Raw genomic sequence first — 16935 nt, 5'->3', positions numbered from 1 at the left:
AAAACTTCTGTCAGTAAGCTCTAACCTAGACACATCTGTGTGCTTGAAACACCCAAATGTCATCAAGTCATGTATTTGGCCCCATCCCCTATATCTGGATGATCAAGAAATCCCATTTTAAAAAGGAAGGGGAAGTGTAAACCCTTACTTTTCTCTAGTTCTCTTGGTAATACAAACACACCATGCAGATTTGGTCTCCTGTATATCCCACTTCTGTGGGCATACGTCTATTCCTGCGGTGATGAAAATAATAAAATTTTATGCCACCGTTGGAAGAATTTCACCTAAAATTCCACTTTCACATTGGGTTGGCCAGTACGGATGCGGTTATTGGCAGGCCAAAACAGAGAAAACCAAATTCGGGGTATTTAAATCACCCTGCCCTGGAAAGTTCTGGAAGGGAAGCAGGCAAAGAATTAGTCTATGGTAAGCCTCCAGAAATTGTCCCGTAAAAGCACAAATCTAGCCAAGCCAGGGTCGCCCCAGTCCTGTAGAAACCTCAGTGGTGACAGCTTTAGTAACCAGATCTATACCTGGAGAAAAGGAAGCCAGAGCCTGCGGTGAAGCGGCCAGAAGAACTCCAATCGGAGGTCAGAAAGATGGTGAAGAGGAAGGTCGTTTTTCGACCTCTAAATTCACCCTGTCACGCCCCGGGGTCGCAATCTTCCACAATCTAACCACCCCAAGCTTCTGCGCAGCCTTCCCTCCCAGGAAGTCACACGCCCACTCCAGAGTCTTCCCCCCTACCCTAGAGTCCCTGTCCAGGGACACGCCCCTTCAGTGTGCCCTGCCCAGGGCCTCTGGTACACGCCTCTCAACCCGCACTCCGGCTGGCCACCCTGAAGCTCTCCCCTCCCTTGGACATTCTCTCTCTCTCACACACACACTCGCACACACATCTCCAGCTCTCCTTTTCTGTCCCCCTCCCCCGCTTACTTTGTCTCTGCTCTCTCAGACCTATACCCGAAGCCCCAACGACCTCCTTTCCGACATGCTATTCTCCAACCCGGACTCCTGATCTTCCCCTTCCCTGGCATCTGGCTCTGCTGCAAGCATTCCTCTGTCTTTCACCCCCAGCTCTTTTCAGCCGGTGCCTTGCTCCCCTTGCTCCCAGCATGACTCCCACCCGTGCTCCATGGGCCTCTCCCAAACTTCTCCAATATGATTCTTTCGCCCTGATATCCTTTCCACCAGTCTACCCACTCTGCACCCTTTAAGGCTCCCTTCCATACAACACTAACCCTGTTACACCACCCTGCAGTATCACCCTACCCCAAACTTCCCACACCCCCGCCGCACCCTGAGAGTCTCCCAGGGAGTCACTCCCACCCTCTCTTCATCCCGCTTACTCCCCTTCCCCCCAGGATCACCTTCCTCATTTTCTCCCTGTCCCCCAGCGCTCCCCCTGCCCCACCCCATCCTTCATCTCCTCCAAGTCTTTCCCCATCCTCCCATTCTCCCCCTGAGGAGCGCCCCCCTCTCCCCTAGCAGCCTCTACCTCCTCCAGCCTCCCAGATCATCCTTGCTTCTCTGTCTCTTCCATCCCCGCGCCCCCCGTGACTCCTCCTGCTACCCCCGTTTCTCATAGCTCCCATCCCCCGTGACTCCCCCTCCCCCCCATCTCTCCATCGCACCCTCCGTGCCGTTCACTCCTCCAGAATCCCCCTTGCTATTCCCTCGCCCCATCTGGCCCGCCGTGCTCCCGCCCCAGTCCCGCCCGGCTCCCCGGCTGCGTGCTCCAGGCTGGGTGCGCGCCATGGGCAGCGGCAGCAGCCGGAGCAGCGGGATCCCGAGGCGGCGACGCAGCCCTGACAGGCGCCAGACAGGCCTGGGAGAGACAGCCTCGGAGGGCGGCACGGCTGACCAGGCCCCGACGGCCGTGGGGCAGGAGGAGAGCGGCCGCGACCCCCGCCCCGCGACGCCCCCCGGCGGCCGGGAGGAGACCCTGCGCCTGCTGGATCAGTTGCTGGCCGAGTCGGAGGCCTGGGGGCCCCAGGAGCCGACCCCACGAGGCCCCGCCCGGCTCGCACCCGCGGTGAGTATGGGGGCCAGGCCCTCCACCCATTCCTCTGCATCCCTAGTGTCCTCCCACCAAGGCCTCCGTCCCTACTTGGCGCCTCTGTCCCCAGTTCACCCAGAGTGCCCGACTCCCGCCCCAGTCCCTTATAGGGTTTTGTGACCCTTCCTTACCCCCACTCTTGTATATTCTAACTCTGCCTCCTGGGTGGGTGCCCGCTACTGCCTCTGTTAAAGGAGCAAATGCAAACAACAGTTGGCAGAAGCACCTAGAACTTTCTTCTGACTCAGGGCTTGCCTTCCTTTACCAGTGGGGCTGCACGGAGTCAGGTTGCAGCATCCTTACAGCCCAGGTGGGAATTGACCAGCAAGGGCCTCTGCTTTGGCCATCAGGGACTACGGTGGGAGGAGGCGATAAGTGGGTGGACCACCTGCCAACAGTGGTTGGAAAAACGCCCTGCAGCGTCGGACACATCCGGATCTTTGGCTGGCCAGGCAATTCCCATAGTACAAGCTATTTTTAAGATGCTCTTTTAGCTTCCTTATCCTCTCTTGCTGAACACTTGTAATAACACCCCCCGCTGTTCTAGAAAAACATGTCTTTACTGGGTTGGCACTGGTTTGCTGCTAAAAATCAGAGCTAAAAATCAGAACGGGTCTTAGCTGCTCCTGGCTGGAAGAGGAGGCCAAAGACAGAGGAGCCAGAGTTTTCTGCAGGCTGGCAGAGGTAGTTGGAATGCCTTCTTGGGCCCAGGTACCAGGCAAGCATCATGGAAAGGCCTCTGGGATGATGGGAAGCTCTGGGTACAGAACTCTCTCTGTCTAGTCCCTTCTTCCCATTGCCCAGTCGAAGTTTAAAACAGGACAAGTGAGCTGTGGTGAGGACTGAATTATATAATGGGATTCCTCTAAGACTACATCAGCCTACAGTTATGTAACACCAACACTGGATAAACAGTTGAGGGATCTGGGGGAGATTTTGACATAGCGAGGAAACAATTTTTCAGCGTCATTTTCAAGCACTTGGGAAACTTCCAAAGGTTCGGAAATAGATGGATTTTCCCTCTGTCTTTCGGAGTATCAGCCTGGAAGAATATAACAGAGACAGGAAGTCCCAGCCACAACTACATTCCCTAATAAGTGGGGCTTGCATTTGGTATCAGGGACAAAGACAGGTGTCCAGAGCGCTGGTCTGGGATCCAGGGGGAAGTGAGAAGTCTCAGCCTGAGGAGTCCCCAGGAGGGAGTGACAGACATGCTCCAAGGGCAGATAGATGAACTTGAGTCTGAAAAAGTCAGAGGACATGAGCAGAGGTGGAGAGGAGGTTCTGTGTGCCCATGATGGTGGGTACAGTTAGGTGAGCTGGGGTATGGGGTGAAAAGGTCTTCAACTATGTCTTGCTATGTCAGGGGTATAGGCTTTGTTGAGAATGAAGTGGGCATTTGAAGGCTAAAGAGGGTGAGATTTTTGTGTTGTGGAGGAGATTACTCAATGGCAGGAGAAGGGTGGATCAGACAGAAGAAAGTTAGGGGCACCATGATGCAGCAGGGTTACTCTGGATGTCCAACTGACCAAGTCCTTGATGCAAGGGATAGCGGGGAGAGAGAGGCGTGAGGAGGTAGTTCAAGAAATAAAGTGTGGTCAGTGGGTGGTGGCTCACACCTTTAATCCCAGACATGCAGGAAGCAGAGGCAGGTAGATCTCTGTAAGTCTGAGGCCAGCCTGGTCTACTGGGTGAGTTCCAGGACAGCCAGGGCTACACGGAAAAATCCTCTCTCAAGAAAAACAGAAAGGTGTGACGTCGGAACAGTGGTTACCCCCCTTTTTTTGAGGGGGGGGGCTCAGATGTGTTCCCTTACCGTGAATGTTTCTCAAACTAACAAATGAGTCCTAGAGTGCTCAGGTCCTAAGAGAGACAAAATCAGAAAGGGAGGCCCCTGCTTTTAAAAACACTGCCCATGCTGGAGCCTGGAGTCCAAGTTTCCGTGCTAGTGGGTAGCTTGCCCGCGTCTGTAACTGAGTCCCTCAGGGCTCTGTATTAGTAACTTACCACCGAGATAGGAAAGACTTGCAAGTTCAACAGTCATCCACGGAAAATGGCCTTGCTTCAGAATGTTTGAGAGAACATGTCCCTGCGCAAATAGGATCCTTTGATTGGGCATGAACACACGTTTCCTTTTCTTTTATTGGGAAAAAAAAATGAAAAATGTTCCCTTATATTCACAACCCTCTAGCCCTTAGGAGAAGGTGCTCCCCAACTTTTTCTTGTCACTTGAGAAAGGGTTTCTCTGTGTAGCCCTGGCTGTCCTGGAACTCACTCTGTAGATCAGGCTGGCCTTGAACTCAGAAATCCGCCTGCCTCTGCCGGTGCTGGGATTAAAGGCGTGCACCACCACTGCCCAGCATATTTAGACAATTTAAAAAAAGAAAAAACGATTTATTTATTTATTTTATGTATATGAGTGCACTGTAGCTGTCTTCAGACACTCCAGAAGAGGGCATTAGATCTCATTACAGATGGTTGTGAGCCACCATGTGATTGCTGGGAATTGAACTCAGGACCTCTGGAAGAACAGCCAGCACTCTTAACTGATAAGCTGTCTCTCCAGCTCCTATTTAGACAATTTTTTTTTTTTTTTTTTTTTTTTTTTTGGTTTTTCGAGACAGGGTTTCTCTGTGTAGCCCTGGCTGTCCTGGCACTCACTTTGTAGCCGAGGCTGGCCTCGAACTCAGAAATTCGCCTGCCTCTGCCTCCCAAGTGCTGGGATTAAAGGCGTACGCCACCACGCCCAGCTTAGACAATTTTTGAGGTTGGATTTGTCTGATGTTTTAGTTTTGCCAAAATGAGAGTTATAAGAAAAAAATTAAAGGTAGGGATAATCTTTCTAACTCTTATTTTTTTTATGTGTATTTGTATGTATGTGTGATTCTACTTTGAATTGTTCTACTGAAACATCTCATAAACAGATTTTCCCTGTAGGGCATTCTTACATATTTTAAGGGATGTGAGATAGTCTATCAAACCCCTGACCCTTAAGTCATGGGCCCAAGCCCCTCTCCTGCTACTGTTCTGGATTAAGTTTTAATCTCATGGCCACATGAAGCACTCAAGGCAGGAACCCTTCCCCAGAGTCACTAGAACTTGAACATGAATGCTATTAGCTGGGGTATTTGAAACTTCAGATTCTGCAGAGGGGGAAAGCTGAGTAAACCCAGGGATTGGAGTTGGTGTTCCTAAGAGCCATTTAGCAATCCTGGAGGACACAGTGGAGCCCCTGTCCATCAGTTGGCCTCTTCCTGGGTAAAATGAGCTCTACAATATTGATTCATCCGTGGAGGGTGAGGGCAGGGAGCGGAAGTGCTATTTCATCTTTTCAAATGTTTGTTACAGTGCCATGGTGGTGGCGGTGTGTGTGTGTGTGTGTGTGTGTGTGTGTGTGTGTGTGTGTGTGTGAGACTGGACTGTCTCAGCCCCAGAGTAGGCTGCACTGGTGATGTTGGTGGGTGCTTTTAGAGAAGGAGTCATCTTTCTATTCAGTGTTTTTAGTGCTGGGTAGTAACGTTACTTTCCTCCTCTGCCTTGTAAATCTCAATCAGTAGTGACCTAGGGAAACCATAGAGCATTGCTTCCACTGTGTGTGTGTGTGTGTGTGTGTGCGTGCGTGCATGTGTGTGTTCACTGTGTGTGTGCGTGCATGTGTGTGTGTCCACTGTGTGTATGTGTGTGTGCACACGTGCATGTGTGCATGTGTGCATGCATGTGTGTGTGAGTGTGTAGGATTTGTCACAAACCTGTGTAGAACAGTGGTACCTTCTAGGGCTGAATGATGTCTTGTTTACCACTTTTGCAAAGTTTCATATTTGCTGTACCAAGAGGGACTGGAGGGAGTCTTTCTGTTGCCACCAGGCGAGCAAGACTTTAGGGTTATAGTGGCTGGCACTGCTGTGGAACCTGAAGGGAAGAAGCAACAGAAAGTTGCTCACAGCTGCAAAGCAGACTCACCAGAGGGACTTAAGGATGCTGGACTCACAGCAAAAACAAAACAAAGAGCTTCCAGACAGTACCGTTCTGCCTGCAGACAAGGCTAGAGCAAAGGTCACACCTGTAAATAGCATGAAGAGGGATTCCCATGGCATATCAAGAAGAACAAAGCACATGGCTGACTCCAAGAACTCACACAATGCCGGGGAGTCCATGCTGTGACAAGGAGGCTCTGAGGAAGGAACAGGAAAGACAGCACTGAGGAGATGTCAAGGAGTGGAGAAACCCCAGCCAAAGGAAGTCTCATTGTGACAGATGGCAAAGGGGCCACTGCAAGGCCCAGCCCTTAATAAAAGAATGGTGCATTCCACTGGAAACCCGGAAGTGGAAAACCACTTCCATTTTCTTTCTAAGCGAGGCTGCAATGGTGCTGGCTTGTAATCCCAGCACTTAGGAGGCAGAAGCAGGTAGATTTTCATGAGTTTGAGGCCAGCTTGGTTGACATAGGGAGCTCCAGACCAGCCAGGGCTATATAATGGGACTTTGTCTCAAAAAGGTCAATTCTGAATAGAACCAATTTTAAAATGGAAAGAAAATAGAAAGGCAGATGTTCCCCTCTGACCTTAGGGGCAGGATCCTGGAGGACCGGAGCATCAGTAGGCTACCAGGAGTAAGATTTTTAAAAGCTAGAGGTGCAGTTCCTAGGGGTGGAAGGCACAGATGGGCCTTGTCCCGCCGTGGGGTTCCCAGCTCTGTTAAGGTCAGGGATGGAGGCTCATGTGAGTTGTTTGCTACCGGGGTCTGGTGGTGGTCATGAAGGTGAAGCCACAAGGAACACATCCCACAAGGCCACCGGCACTGACCATTGTGCTGGAAGAACAGTGCCCTCTGGTGGTGAAGAGTGGAGTCTGACTGGCAAAAATCCTGAAAACTGCTCTCTGGTAGGTTAGGTACTGGAGGACCCTTAATACTTTTCTGTCTGTGATGTGTTCAAGTTTGCAGAGATTTAAAAAATAAATTAATTAATTAAAAATTTTTTTAAATTTAAAAATCAATCAAACCAACCAACCAACCAACCAACTTGGGATTCAAAGATAATTCATAGAGAAGATAACATTGTACGGGAGTACATCAGACAGTGCGGGTGGACCTCTCCGTCACTGTGCGAAGAGAAAGAAGCCAGGAGGTAAGGAGCCCATACTGAAGCTTTCATTCCTCTGGAGACCTGTGCGCAGTGGCAGAGTGGATCAGGAGCTTCCTGGGGGAGGGGCAGGGAAGAAGGGAGCAGGGATGAGAGCATTGTGTGGGGGGGGGGCGGGGGGGGGGCTGTGAGCTGCTATGTCCATGGTTTAGTGCGTGTGGAATCATAGCTACACATGTTTATGAAGACTGTATGAAGCTGTGCTTCTTAACCACCCGATATACAGTGTACATATACTACGTTTGTGCACACGAACACACTGTGCACACAAAGCTGATCCACTAAGGGGAGAAAATTCCATAGAAGACACGGTATCTATTTTGGTGAGTAAAGTAGGCAGTATATTTCTAAAAGAGAAAGCCCTTGCAACGTTACATATAGGCACACATCTGTGTGTGTGTGTACACAGGTGCACACTTAAAAAATATATACACAAGTGCACACTTACAAACATATATGCACACACACACACACTTAGTTGAAAGAGTCCAGGGAGGCCTGAAGAGATGCCACCCTTCCTGCTCCTCAGGTTCTCTGTCTCTGCATGGCTGTGCTCCCTTTGTCTAAAGCCTTCCTGGGATGGTGAGGGGAGCTATGCCTTCTCCTGTCCCACGGGGCACACTCACAAGCACATGTGCACCCTGAGCTCAGCACAGTGCCCGTGGCCCTAGCTCACACTCTGTTGGTCCAGATGTGAGTGTGGGCAGCTGGTAGCAGGCCTCCAGTGGGCTGGAGCAGGAGGCTCAACGTCCCTGTCTCTGCCTTTTCCTCAAGCTCTTCCTTGGCTTTGGCAAGGCTGCATGTTCCAGGATGGAGCTGATGTATTTTCCACCTGTGGTGGTCAAGTTCAAGGCTAAAACAAATTGGTCGGAGAAAGTGCGGTGTGTCAAAACATAGGCTCAAAGAGAAACAGGTGAGAACTGGACAGATGGAACAAGGTGGGGCCATCAGGGAAACAGCCATAGCGTGGTTCTTCTGATCCCTAAAGAGCACAGTTCACATGGCAATACAGTTTTGTCATCCTGGCTGCCTCCAATGAGAGTAGTAACCCTGTTATCAACAAGCAGGTATTCCTATGAGCAGCAGGTCCAGGGGTTGATGCTGGATTCCATCTTGGATCTTGTCACCTGCCTGGTCAGAAACCATAACAAACCTTATAGTCCTAACAAGAGGAGAAGCAGCCAAGCAGATGGCAGCAAAGCTGGTGCCAATGGAAGCTGAATGGAAGAGATAGGTGTCCAAGTAAGAGGCCTTCATAAAAAATCAAACCAGCTGCAGCAGGACGGGCAGCTGAAACTTATGGAAAGCTGTAGGGAGGCAGAGAATGTGAGAAAGAAACGTCATGTACACCCGGAAGGATGGAAAATGTTGTCCAAAGAGATTGGTTCACAGCGTATTCACAAAAGCATTACCACCACAGCTCAAACAAGGCTGGAAGCAACACCGTGTCTATCTACAGGTACCTGGAGAAGCCACACAGGGACATCCATGGGACAGGATGGCTTTCATTCTTTAGATGTTCTGTCAGACGTTGCTCCATAGATGGATGAGCCTTAAAGACAGTGTGCCTGTCACCGAAGGACAAATCCATGGTCCTCAGACCAGGCAAATTCAAAGATGGGAAACACCAACCATGGTGGTTACCAAGGACTGGGAGAGGCCGTGGGGAGTTAGTGTTTAGTGAACTTTCAGTTCAGCAGGATGAAGAGCCATGTGGCCCGTTGGTGTGTAACAGTGTGAACGTGCTTAAGGGACCCAGGAGGGCACGCTTGGAAGTAACTGAACCAGAAAAAAATGTAGGCAGTGTGTATTTTTACCACAGGTAAAGTGTTTTGTTTTTCTGGGTGTTTTGTTTTCTCTGGTATTTGAGACAGAGTCTTATGTAGCCCAGGTTGGCCCCAAATTCCTTTTGCAGCTGAGAATGGCTTTGAACTCCTGATTCCCCTGCCTCAGCTTCCTGAGTGCTAGGATTACTGGTGTGTGACATTACTCTCAGATAGGCTTTAAAAATATTATTTACTAATGTGTGTGTGTGCGTGTGTGTGTGTGTGTGTATTTATATGCAGCACAGGCAAGCAGAAGCCTGTAGAAGCCAGAAGGCATTGGATCCCCTAGGGCTGGAGTTACAGGGAGTTCCAAGCTGACACAGGAGTATGGTAACCAAACCCAGGTACTCCATAGAAAGAGCAAACACTCTTTTGCCTTTTTCTTTTCTTTTCTTTTTTTTTTTTTTTTTAAGATTCATTCACTTCATGTATATGAGTACACTGTCACTGTCCCCAGACACCAGAGAGGGCATTGGATCACATCGCAGATGGCTGAAGGCCACCATGTGGTTGCTGGGAATTGAATTCAGGACCTTTGGAAGAGTAGTCAGTGCTCTCAATTGCTGATCTCTCTCTCCAGCCTATGTGAACACTCTTGATCTATACTGCAGTATTAGTTAGGGTTCTCTAGAGAAGCAGAACGTATAGAACGAATTTTTTTTTCTATATGTATAGAAGAGAGATCTATTAGCGTCACTTAAAGGCTATGATCCAACTAATCCAACAATGGTGGGCTACGAGTAGAAAGTTGAAGAATCTAGAAGTTTCTCAGTCTACAAGGCTAGATGTCTCAACTGGTCTTCAGTAGACACTAGAATTCCAAAGAAGTAGGCTCTAGTGCCAATGAAGGAATGGACTTGCTAGCCAGGGGAGAGCAAGAAAGCAAAAAACAAACAAACAAACAAAATGTTTCCATTTTTCTTTTGTTGTTGTTTTTCCATGTTCTTATATAGGCTTCCAGCAAAAGGTGTAGCCCAGATTAAATGTATATTTTCCCTGGTCTACATAGCTAGTTCTAGGACAGCTACACTTACACAAAGAAGCCTGTCTGTAAAAAACAAAAACAAACAAACAAACAAAATCCAAACAACAACAACAACAACAACAACAACAAGGTTTGTCTTCTTGCCTCAAGTTCTGGTTCAAAGGCAGCGTGTCTTCCTACCTGGAGGGTCTGGACTAGAAGTGGATTCGCACACTTTAAACCAAGCAGAACAATCTCACAGGTCTACCCTTTATTTCTGGATTGTAGTTCCTTCTGATGTAGTCAGGTTGACAACCAAGGATAGCCATCACAACTACTGAGCAATGTCTCCACCAACCTCTATCTAGATTTAAAAAAACAAAACAAAACAAAAACCTTAAAAATCTTCCCAGGAGGCTGGGGAGAAGGGTCAGTGGGTAGAGTGTCTGTATGCAAATATGAGGGCTTGAGTTCAGATCTCCGCACCCACGTGAAATCTGGATCTGGTGGTTTGCACCTATAACCTTGACTGTTCTGGGGATTGGGACAGGGTCCCTGAAGCCCACTCTGGCCAGCCAGTTAGCCAGTATTGGAGCTCTGGATATAGTGAGAGACTCTGGCTAAAAACCAAACCAAACCAACAGAAAAGTAGTCAGTGATAGAGGTAGACCTGTCCTATAAATGAATGTGCACATGTGTCACATATGCACACCCCCTACATGTGCACATGTACACACACACACACACACTTTACCCAGAAGGTAATGGTTGATAAACTGAACGTTTGAATTTTTTGTTTGTTTGTCTATTTTGATGGATTCTAGAATAGAATTACAAATTCGAAACTGCTTCCCCACATCCCTGGAGCACTCTGATCTCCCACATCCCTGGAGCACTCTGATCTCCCACATCCCTGGAGCACTCTGATCTCCCACATCCCTGGAGCACTCTGATCTCCCACATCCCTGGAGCACTCTGATCTCCCACATCCCTGGAGCACTCTGATCTCCCACATCCCTGGAGCACTCTGATCTCCCACATCCCTGGAGCACTCTGATCTCCCACATCCCTGGAGCACTCTGATCTCCCACATCCCTGGAGCACTCTGATCTCCCACATCCCTGGAGCACTCTAACTCTGGTCTCCAGGCTGCCACCGAGCAGAGCAGCCTGCTGCCGTCTCACCTACCTTTCTTGACTCTAGGTGACCAGTCTTTCCCTGAGCCTTTTGTCCTAGATAGGTTTTTAGGTTTCGTCGATGTTATTGTTTTAAACCATTATCTTTGCATCACTGTTGCTTCAAGCCGCTATAACAAAATGCTTTAGGCCAGGTTACCTATAAGCAACGTACATATTGCTCACAGTTCTTTTTAAAAAATTGTAGTTGTTTCAGTTGTTTAAATATATATATATATGTACATATACACATACACATATATACATATTATATGTGTAATATATATGTATATACATATATATTGTGTATGAGTACACTGTATATGTCTTCAGACACATCAGAAGTGGGCATCAGATCCCATTACAGATGGTTGTGAGCCACCGTGTGTCTGGGAATTGAACTCGGAACCTCTGGAAGAGCAGTCAATGCTCTTAACCACTGAACCATCTCTCCACTCCAGCATCCCACATGCTGGGATTATAGGTGTGTGCCCAGGGTAAACATGAACTTAGTGCATACTTGCTGAAGGGAAGGTATAGGGCTCTTGAGGCTGGGTGATATGATCCCTGGAGGTAGGGATAGGATGATCTCATGCTAGGCACATTGGGACACTGATGCCTCGAGGTGAGAGACAGAATGAACCCCTAAGTGGTGGCAGTTGGGAGGCAAGAGACCTGACCTCAGTGCTGCTCTTCCTTCCTTTCTTCTTTCTTTCTTTCTTTCTTTCTTTCTTTCTTTCTTTCTTTCTTTCTTTCTTTCTTTCTTTCTTTCTGTTCATTTTTTGAGTTTTATAAGTCTCTCCCACAGCCTCAGTTTTCTTGGATGCAAAATGGGTAACTGGGGCTCCAGAGTCCAAGGGAAGAGGATCCATCCTGATGTTTACAGACTCTGATTTAAACCCGGTGGCTGTTGTCTCTTCCATAAAGCCGGAGTGTTGATCCACTATACTGGTGACAAGTTTTTGATGCCTTTTCCTATCTTCCTGCTCAAGGTGTCCCCAGAGAAGAAGGTTAAAGGCAACCCTGAAGACAGCTGTGCCTCTGAGTAAGTATGGGGAAGAGCCTAAAGTGCTTCCCTCATAGCCGCTTAGAGCCTTCCAGTCCCCTGTCCTCCAGGCCAGTGAGGCTCTCAACATGGAGAGCTGTGCCCTCAAGGGACATGAAGTGTGGCTTCAGAGCCTAGTCAACACAGCAGCTCTGAGCTTCCTCCTAACCTGACCAAGCTTCCTGGTTTCCTGGCTCGCTCGTTTGCTCCCTCCCTCCCTCCCTCCCTCCCGAGCTGGGTTCACTGTGGCCACTCTGGACTATTCAGGTCTGTTCAGATACACTTGGGTGTCCCGCTGTATTCTGTGGGTTTATCTGTAAAGACTGTCCTTTGGACCCTGATATAGCTGTCTCTTGTGAGACTATGCCAGGGCCTAGCAAACACAGAAGTGGATGCTCACAGTCAGCTATTGGATGGATCACAGGGCCCCCAATGGAGGAGCTAGAGAAAATACCCAGGGAGCTGGGGGGGGGGGATCTGCAACTCTATAGGTGGAACAACATTATGAACCCCCCCATGTCTCATGTCTCTAGCTGCATATGTAGCAGAAGATGGCCTGGTCGGCCATCAGTGGAAAGAGAGGCCCATTGGTCGTGCAGACTTTATATGCCTCTCAGTACAGGGGAACGCCAGGGCCAAGAGGTGGGAGTGGGTGGGTGGGGGAGTGGGTGGGTGGGGGAGTGGGTGTAGGAGGGTGTGGGGGACTTTTGGGATAGCACTGGAAATGTAAATGAAATAAATACCCAATAATAAAAAAAATAAAAGGAATTTCATCAAGTGACACAGATAGTAAACGTGTTGATAAGATCTTCACTTACTTTTTTTTTAAAAAAAAAAGACTGTCCTTTGCTGTAAGGACATCATTGCAGCTCCAAAACCGTCATCAAGAAAATGCACTTAAAACTCCTTCAAGTTTCACATGTGGTGCTGCCAGGCTGGTGGCTCAGTCTTTAATCCCAGCACTTAGGACACAGAGGCAGAAGCAGAGGCAAGAGTTCCAGGCCTGCCTTATGTATATAGCAAGTTCCAGTCTAGCCAGGGCTGCCCAGGGAGACACTGTCTAAAACAAGCAAGCAAGCAAGCAAACAAATAAAACCAACAAAACTCACCCCAAACCCTGTAAGTAGAGTCCCAGGGCCCTGAACTCTTTGCCTTTAAAACTCCTGAGGGGCTGGCAACACAGTCTAGCGGGAGCTTGCCTGGTATGTGCAATGCCATAGGTTCACTGACCGGTACAGAGATAAAATGGGGGAGGCAGCAAGACAGCTCCATAGGTAAAGGGACTTGCCACCAAGTCTGACAGCATAATTTAGTCTCCAGAACCCACATGATGGAGAGAGAGAACCCAACATCTGCATGCTGTCCTTAACATCTATTGTGCTTAACTCTGGGTATCCCCCTGCGGGGATATCAGCATGCATGGTGGGAGAGGAATGGTGTGAGAGGCCTATAGCCACGTCACAGCCCCTTGGGTGCCAGCTGCTTCAGCCTCCACTGTTTCAGCTTTCACGACTATGAGTGCCACGGGCTGGCGGGGGTAAGCCTGGAAGGGCTTGTTCCTGTTGAGGATCTCCAGAATGGCAGGAAAGCCAACTTCCTGCACAGCTCCCTGGCTTGTTCTGATGGTCCTTTCTCTCTGACAGCAGTCAGTAGAGACTCCAGAGGAACCCTCAGGAAGGGTAGCCACTACCACTCTTCCAGGCTTGCAAGGCTGCAGTCAGCTCACAAGCAGTTACTCTGTTCAGTCCCTCCTAAGTCCTCATCTCCATATTAGACACAAGCAGCAGCTTAGCAATCCTCTGCTCTGTCTTGGGATGCAGTCCTTTCTACTTACTGCTGGAGACAGCAAGAGACACGACTAATCTAGACATACGGTTACTGTGCATCGAAGCCAGCTGAGATCTGCCATCCTCCAAAGCATTTAGATGTCCCCCCTTTGCTCTGCAGGTACAGTAGGAAAGGTGAACGCATTGGCAGCAGTCAGATCTCTGAAGGTCAAGCAGCTTTCCCAGGTCTCTCACTCTGTGTTTTGGGAGAAGTATACAGAGCCCTGGATATTGTTCTTGGAGGTTTAGCTAGGAACCTCAGATAGCCCTAGGCATCTGACTTGTCCTGCTTCAACCTCATCCAGGTCTTGGTGGATAAAATGGGAGGATGACGGTAGATATGAGTGAAGATGGTCATGTCTATGAGTAGGGTTCAGGTGTCTCCAGAGCAGAGGGTTTTGGTTTGGATGTCAGGATGGAGAAATGGGAGTTTGAAGGTGATATCCACCTCTGTCTGCATTTCTCATCCACAGAGCCCCGGGGAACAGCCCCAAGAGACCCGAGGGGCAGTCGGCCATCTCCTATGACTACTCCGAAGAGGAGCTCATGGCGAGCATTGAGCGGGAGTACTGCCGCTGAGCTGGACAAGCAGCCCTGGGCATCACTGGCCTTGCAGGTCTGTGAACTGGGCTACAGTCAAGGGCACCAGCTTGCCCTACCTGTGATCTAGTCAGAGGGGAACCACTTCTAAATGCAGCTATCTTCCCAAACTGAGTCACAGTCGGAGTCCTACAAATAGCCTGGCAGACCAAGAGTAGGTGCCAGGCCACACGTGTGTGTGTGTGTACCCCCTCTTACAATGAGGGGTAGCCTGGCTGTGTGGCTCCCCTGGATTCTGAGCTGTTTGTTCTACTTACTCATTTTCCAGGTGGGGAAGGGTCAACCCCTCTTGGCATTTGTGCCACAGGCTTCTAGAAGTTTCCACCAAGGTATGTTCTCAGTCTTCAGACTACGGTTTCTCCAGAGCGATGCAGTTTCCTCCGTGTATGTCAGTTTCCAAGTATCCGGATGGCAGGCAGATGATGAGTGTGTAGGTCTAGGTGGGTCCAGAGATTGTATTTCTGACAGCTTCAAGGTAATGGTAAGCTGCAAAGACTGAAGAGCTTCAGCGTGTACAAGGGACTCAGGGCCTGAGCCCCCTGGCTTCTCCCTTCCGTATGCTGGGGGCTCTTCCAAGCCACAGTGTAGCAGCCTCCCCTGCTTGGATGCAGCAGGAAGAGAGAGGGCTGGGAACCACAGACTTCTTTGGCATCCCGGTATTACATTAGCTTGCTACCACTTCCCTCTCTGGGCCTCTCAGTTTCTCTCTTGGGGAGAATCCTGGAGGTTCTTTGAGGTCTTTCAAGCTCTATTAGTTTGGCAGCTAGACAAACTGAGGGTTTGTGTCAGAAAAGGGGGTAGAGAATAGAGACACAACGGCATCTTTTGCTAAGGTCAAAACAGGTCTCGGTTTATGTTGCATCCCCGGACCAAGACAGTGGCCTTCAGCAGCATCTTCCCTCTCCTGAGAACAGCTGCCAGTCCATGAATCCTCAGAACACAACCTAGAGTATCTCAGGAACCAAGGAAGAATGGTCACTGGGACCGTCCCCACACCCTCAGTCCTTTGCTGTCACCTACAAATGATTCCATGAACTCGTGACTTGACAAGAGTACCTTTGAGTACTTGGCTGGGAGACTGCTACAGTTGGAGCCCAGAGCCATGGAGTGTCTACCAGTCGGCTGAGGGTCCAGTCAAAACCTCCCAGAGCTAGCAACTGTATCTTACTGGAGCCCAAAGGACTGCTTTTGCTATGAAAATGAAGCTGTTTCTATTTTGATAACACAAATATTAAAAATGCTTATTTTAAAAGAGGTTAAAAATGTTAATGTTTTTTTACCAAAGGACAAATTAGGCTTTGAACCTGATGTTGTAAATATTTACAGCTGTATGTGTCTGTTCCAATAGGGACTTTCATCTGATCAAGAGGAAGATGGGGGATAAAAAGAGAGGAGAAAGACGGTAGCTCTGCCTTTCCTGGGGAAACCCTTAATGAGATCAAGGTGCTAAGATAGGAAACTTACAACTCACAGTAGTTAACATTCACCAACATGAAGGTATGCATCTTCTCAAACCTAAGAAGCCACCGCCATTCCCAGATCAGCAAAGAACAGCAAAAAGAACAGCAAAAAACCAAAACCCCAAACCAAACAAAACCCTAAATTCCAGGAAAGGATCTACTGAGCAGTGGCTAGCCAAACCAAGTGTCTGACAACTGATGAGCTGTGATCCTGGGAAACTCAGGCTCCAGAGAGGCTGCAAGAGGTGGGGTTGGGTATCACTGCAGCCTACAGGAGCATCTCCTGAACTGCCCAGGTACCAGGTATCCACCTATGACCCAGCCTACAGGAGCATCTCCTGAAGTGCCCAGGTACCAGGTATCCACCTATAATCCAGCCTACAGGAGCATCTCCTGAACTGCCCAGGTACCAGGTATCCACCTATGACCCAGCCTACAGCAGCATCTCCTGTACTGCCCAAGTATCAGGTATCCACCTATGACCCAGCCTATAGGAGCATCTCCTGTACTACCCAGGTATCCACCTATGACCCAGCCTACAGGAGCATCTCCTGTACTGCCCAAGTATCAGGTATCCACCTATGACCCAGCCTATAGGAGCATCTCCTGTACTGCCCAGGTACCAGGTATCCACCTACGACCCCCATTGCACAGCTGCTTCATGGCTGGCTACCCATGTTGCTTTTCCTCTAACATGCTCAGCTTTCAGAAATCCTGGGTAGGCTTTCTGGACAGAGGAGCAGAGCCTTGAGAAGCTGCCAGGCCTCTGCTGTTCTTCCATGGGGTCTTGGCTCGGCCCTTCAAAAAGAAAACATTTTATTTCTGCCCAACTCTTGATAG

The 16935-nt window shown here is 49.1% G+C and overlaps 1 protein-coding gene across 2 annotated transcripts; it reads left to right on the top strand.

Annotated features, from left to right (window-relative positions):
• The first annotated feature begins 821 nt into the window (after positions 1 to 821).
• Positions 822 to 16278, top strand: Cys1 (cystin 1). Of its 2 annotated transcripts, XM_021179356.3 has the most exons (4): positions 822 to 2035; positions 12157 to 12209; positions 14509 to 14651; positions 14904 to 16278. In XM_021179356.3, exons 1-3 carry the CDS (start codon positions 1757 to 1759, stop codon positions 14612 to 14614), a joined length of 438 nt encoding a protein of 145 aa, XP_021035015.1. In that variant the 5' UTR covers positions 822 to 1756; the 3' UTR covers positions 14615 to 14651; positions 14904 to 16278. The 2 variants fall into 2 exon arrangements, with proteins under 2 accessions (XP_021035015.1, XP_029340805.1); XM_029484945.2 differs by having other exon boundaries at positions 14509 to 16278.
• The last annotated feature ends 657 nt before the right edge of the window (positions 16279 to 16935 follow it).

Source organism: Mus caroli, unplaced genomic scaffold, assembly GCF_978045245.1.
Source record: "Mus caroli unplaced genomic scaffold, Mus_caroli_1 scaffold_14, whole genome shotgun sequence".
Classification (NCBI taxonomy): Eukaryota; Metazoa; Chordata; class Mammalia; order Rodentia; family Muridae; genus Mus; species Mus caroli.
This window is presented reverse-complemented; position numbering and strand designations above follow the sequence as displayed.

What these genes read in the sequence shown, in the direction of transcription:
- Cys1 (XM_021179356.3), top strand. Translation starts at nt 1,757, where the DNA reads ATGGGCAGCGGCAGCAGCCGGAGCAGCGGGATCCCGAGGCGGCGACGC. An exon ending in CCGCCCGGCTCGCACCCGCG is followed by an intron (nt 2,036 to 12,156) that starts GTGAGTATGGGG and finishes TTCCTGCTCAAG; the next exon opens with GTGTCCCCAGAGAAGAAGGT. An exon ending in GAAGACAGCTGTGCCTCTGA is followed by an intron (nt 12,210 to 14,508) that starts GTAAGTATGGGG and finishes TCTCATCCACAG; the next exon opens with AGCCCCGGGGAACAGCCCCA.